Source organism: Penaeus japonicus, unplaced genomic scaffold (assembly GCF_977035675.1).
Source record: "Penaeus japonicus unplaced genomic scaffold, GWHDUDI00000001_assembly GWHDUDI00000015, whole genome shotgun sequence".
Classification (NCBI taxonomy): domain Eukaryota; kingdom Metazoa; phylum Arthropoda; class Malacostraca; order Decapoda; family Penaeidae; genus Penaeus; species Penaeus japonicus.
In genome coordinates, this window is record NW_028234417.1 from 12247147 (window position 1) to 12252146 (window position 5000).

General features: G+C 43.2%; 2 protein-coding genes across 2 annotated transcripts in view; one reads left to right on the top strand and one right to left on the bottom strand.

Annotated features, from left to right (window-relative positions):
* The window catches only part of LOC122267896 (TRPM8 channel-associated factor 3), a 3491-nt gene extending 2181 nt beyond the window's left edge, over positions 1–1310 (top strand). Inside the window, exon 2 of the mRNA XM_043038093.2 lies at positions 1–1310. This exon is cut by the window's left edge and continues 1366 nt beyond it. Within this exon, the coding sequence (XP_042894027.2) occupies positions 1–829 (829 nt within the window). The 3' untranslated portion in view covers positions 830–1310.
* Positions 1311–2812: 1502 nt separating this feature from the next.
* LOC122267897 (uncharacterized) overlaps positions 2813–5000 on the bottom strand; it is a 26170-nt gene continuing 23982 nt past the window's right edge. The window contains 1 exon segment of the mRNA XM_086544206.1: positions 2813–5000. This exon segment is cut by the window's right edge and continues 140 nt beyond it. Within this exon segment, the coding sequence (XP_086400332.1) occupies positions 3330–5000 (1671 nt within the window). The 3' untranslated portion in view covers positions 2813–3329.

Below are 5000 nucleotides of genomic sequence, written 5' to 3' on the forward strand. Positions count from 1 at the left end.
TTCTGCTGAGAACTGGGAAACTGTTAAGATGCGAGATGCACCTCATGCAATACTGGAGTCAGACAAGTGTGTCGTCGTTGTGCCTTCATCAGCAGCTCGAGAACTCACGAATCCTGATGACCTGATGGCACGCTACGATGAAGTTCTCGCCATGGAGAGTTACGCAGCAGGTTTTGATGAGACAGAAATTCCTCCACGCGGAAAATATTGGCTGGTGGATGATCTTCAGATTGGTGCTGGAAGTGCCCATTCTGGGTTTCCAGTTATGTTCACCCGTGGTTATTATAATCTAGCTAATCTCGACATCCCTTATGACTGGGTAGTTTGGCATGAAGTTGGTCACAATCACCAGCAAGGTCCTTTCTGGAGTAAAGCATATGGAAGTGAGTCAACTGTTAACCTGTTTTCCCTGTACATTCAGGAACAGCTGTTTAATGCTGATAGGTTGGAAGACATGAATTCCTACGTCACCGCTGCTGACAAGGTTGACGGTGGAATGACCTTCGATGAGGGAGACGTATGGGATAAGCTGGTGTTCCTGATGGAGATCAAACACGCTTTCCCAGAGGGATGGGAGATGTTCCGCCAGCTCTACCGAACGACTCGAGATCTTTCCGATGACGAGGCAAATTACATCACCAAAGACCATCAGCACCAGATCGACCATGCATACAAGAATCTCAGCAAAAGTGTAGGTTACGACCTAGTTCTGACTTATGACCGATGGGGCCTCCCGCTCAGCGAGGAGGCGAAGGAGGAGATTCAGCAACTAGGACTCGAGAAGGCTCCGGGGGACCTCTCTCACAGACCTCCTTACAGCAGGAAATAAGGCCATTGTTATCCCTGGTCATTAGAAACTATTTAAAGACCATTTCAGTCATAGTTATGATCCTTAAAAATGTGCACGATTTCCCGCACATTACAGTATGTGTGTGTGTGCGTGTGTGTGTGTGTGTGTGTGTGCGCGCGCGCGCGCCGTCAGATTAAAGAATTGTAAGATGAAATTAACTCGCAAAACACATCATAATTAGTAACATCGAATATTGTTCACGATATATGCTGTACCTCACTAGTTTCACACGTAATATACAAAGAGGTCAAAGAGAAAAAGGGCAGATAAAGAATGAACAAGACGTGAATGATTGTCACGCATAGTTGTCATATCGCCATTCCTCAATAAGAACGAGTTTGTGAATAAATTTGTATCCTTGATCAGCGCCACAGCCTGGTCCTTCTACCACGTTGTTCCATTAAAAAAAAAGAAACAATAGTATCGAAGTATGATTTGAAAATAAGATCATGAAATATGTCGACTTTCATTTTATTCAACCTATTTTCAAGTATGAATCAAAATTCCTGCGAAAATTAAAATGATATCTCTCACGGCAAACATGGCTATTAGTTCCTGCTACACCGGATAGTTTGAGAAGCACTTTTCTTGTCTACGTTGCGAACACTAATGGCGAAATAAATATATATGATATATAGGTTTCGAATGATAACATTATCTGATTACCTTTCAGTATTAGTAATGAGCTGGGCAAGTGTTACACGGCGCTCATAATTATTATCTTAGCATCCGTCAATGATGATAGTATCAGGAAATCATATATTTCATGATGTCTATACTTATCTGTGATTATGAGCGAAAATTACTATCGACAACATTACAGGCATGGATAATTATAATCTATTATGTATATAGAAGATGTTGATGTGTGGGTGTGTGTGTGTGTGTGTGTGTGTGTGTGTGTGTTCCACATCTTTATGTACACAGTCTGAAGTATCTTGGAGTCCTTGAAATATGAATAAATAGAAGTCGAGTGGCCACAGGTGCAGAGATTGAAACTTGACACTTTTGTGTTATTTTTTTATCTTTTATCTGGCTGACAGTCTTTGCATGAATCTCGTGGGTGTATGATGTTGTTTGCAAAAAAGAAACTAATGGAATATGAATAATATAATTGGAACTTTAATCAGTAAGAAGTAATTTGTTTGAAATGTAGTTTCTAAGATCAAAGGACATACGCTTTCTTTGGATTTTATCTATTAATGCTGCAGATAGCTGATCATAGCCATGTTATTCTCTTCTCATAATCTTCTCCATTTGCTTTGCTTTTCTTTTGGATAACGTGTTAGTATTCAGGTTGCCTCATTCCTGCTGTTGCTAACCGCGGCAGGTATGCGTTGCAATAACTAGTTTATGAGGGAATAATACAGTTCCACTTGAATATACATAAATAGCTTCTGACAGGGATTCGAATCCATGCAACAGAGTTATAGGTCATTAGAAAGAAGGTTTATGTCTAAACTAAATTATGTGGATTCGAATGCTTGATTAGAAAGAGATAAGTTGTACAATTTTGATGCATTTACTCACCTCTCTTTCTTACTTGTGAACTGCCATGTCCACACTTTTTTGTCCTATCAGAAAAGTAGAAACAAGTTTTCCACATATATTCCAATTTATATGTATGTATACCATAATTCACTGACAATACTGATTTAGAGATAAAGCAATATACATAAATAATAAAAGTTATCGGGATGTTCGATCATTAAATGCCGTAACCCTTTGGTTCCAAAACACTTAATCAATGTCTGTGTGTGTGTGTGTGTGTGTGTGTGTGTGTGTGTGTGTGTGTGTGTGTGTGTGTGTGTCTGTGTGTGTGTGTGTGTGTGTGTGTGACAAAAAATCAGTTTAGTTTTTTGCTCGCATATGAATGGCTTCTACAGGTATACGAAAGATCACATTCATATGAAACAAAGATATATAAAGATACACAAATGATAGGAAACTAAAATTCTGATAAAATGCAACCATACTCTTCTTTATTACCAATTATACATGGAACAGATTAATGGATTCTGACACGGAATATAATATATATTTATATCCTGGTGACTTAAAATTAAGAGTGTGATTATATGTAATTACGTCGGTACATATTCGCTGGGGGAATCACTGAAGGAAATACCATATACTCTTAGAATATATACACATACAAACACTCATTTATGTAAGTACACATATGTTTGAGAGAGAAAGAGAGAGATTGAAAGATATATATTGTTAAAAAGCACCATTGAGAAATATCTGGTTTGGAAAATGCATACCAAATACAACAACATTTAACAAAACATCAACCAGAATATGAATTGAAACGTTAAATTACAAGTTAACCAATCTTTGAATATACAAATGCAATACAACCTAAAGCGTGCAGCAGGCAAAATACAATCTTATACATTCTAATGTGTGTTTTAAATGCAAGTCATGAATAAATCGGAATGCTCGAAGTTTATTGTTTTCGAAACAACTCATCGCGTTACTCTCTGGCAGAAAGGTCCGCTGGTGCTTTTACTAAGCCAAGACTTTGGATTTCTTCTTGCGCCTCTTGGCTGACACTCAAGCCCCACCGTTGGAACGTAAGGATCAAGTCCTGATCCACAGTCCTGCTCAAGTTCTTGTACACGTAGTCGATCTGTAGCTCCCGGTCTGACGAAAGATGCTGAGCCTCCTCCTCTGGCAAGGCCCGGGTGGTGCGGTTCAGCCTGCGGAACATCTCCCAACCCTGCTCGGGGAACGCGTGTTTGATCTCCATCAGGAACACGAGCTTCTGCCAGCAGTTGCCGTCGTTAAAGGTTAAGCCCTGATCCACAGCCTTAGCGGTGTTGAGGTAATTGTTGCTGTTCTTGAGGCGGTCTCTTTTGAACAGCTTTTCCTGGATATACAGCGAAAAAAGATTGACTGTTGATTCCGAGCCGAAGGTGCGTGACCAGTATTGCGCTTGTTGATAATTATGGCCCAGTTCATGCCAGACACCCCAGTGGTAAGGAGTGTCGATCACTGCCAAGTTCCTTATGGCTTGCGTGAACATGGCGGGAAACCCAGCATGCGCCGACCCGTGAGATATCTGCAGGTCGTTAACCAGCCAGTATTTCCCTCTTGGCGGCGGGTCGTCGTCGGAAAAGCCAGCGAGGAAGTTCAGGTGATCAATGACCTCCTCATAGCGAGACAGGAGCTCCTCGGGGAAGGGAATTCGGGCGTTTTTCTTATTTCTCGAGACAATCACAACACGGTCCCCCTCGAGGATGGCGTGTGGCGCGTCCAGGTGCTTGGAAACTTCCCATTCATCAACAGATGTCTCTCCCCGTTTAAAGAAAGGAGCCTTTACGACATTTGAGACAGTGGCTTCTACTGTGAAGAGCTCTCCTTTCTGATAACAGAAGATTAGGTTCCCTCCATATTGGCTCCGTAGACTATTTATCCCTGGGCTGATTCCAAATGTTTCGGAAACGATCGGCATACGTCGAAAACCTTTCTTCTTCACAGTACCTACCCCTGGCCGGAGCTTGTCACAATGAGCGCCAACGCGAACGGTGATCTGTGCAGCTCGCTGCGGAGACAAGGTGTCAGGCAGAACAATCTGGAAGACATCTCCTGCAGCTGCGTACAGGTCGGTGGCCTGCCAGTCTCGCGGCGTCGTCATGCGCAGGGTGCCCGCTTGGCCTAAAGCCGAGAGGTCGAGCGTGAGGGTCTTGTCGATGCGGGGCGTCTCGGGGTTCACCGAGCCCGGGAACCTGGCCACGTCTCGAGGGAAAGGCAAAGGCTCTGTTAGGGAAGCCATTCTGTTCACAAATCCCCGAGCAATTTCATGCTTGTATGTAGTTACATCATCGGATACAAGCGGGTAAGACGCTGTCTTGACGTCCATCAAAGTGCTTTTTAACTCGATGTCGGTCCACCACTTTTGGTTGATTCCATTGTGTATCGGACGCATGATCAACCGACTTTTATCCTTGCCTCGCGGAAGAGTCAATGCCTTCGAGCCAATGACCATCCTGTCTTCGTCGTCCTTGGTCCACAGAGTAGACGAGGAACTGCTCTCGGCCAGGCCAACCTGGGGGGTTCCTGCCACAGGAGCCAAGCAATACGAGGGATCGGCGCTCCATCGCCACTGGCCTTCGCTGTCAAACCACTGCTGTTCCTTGCTGTT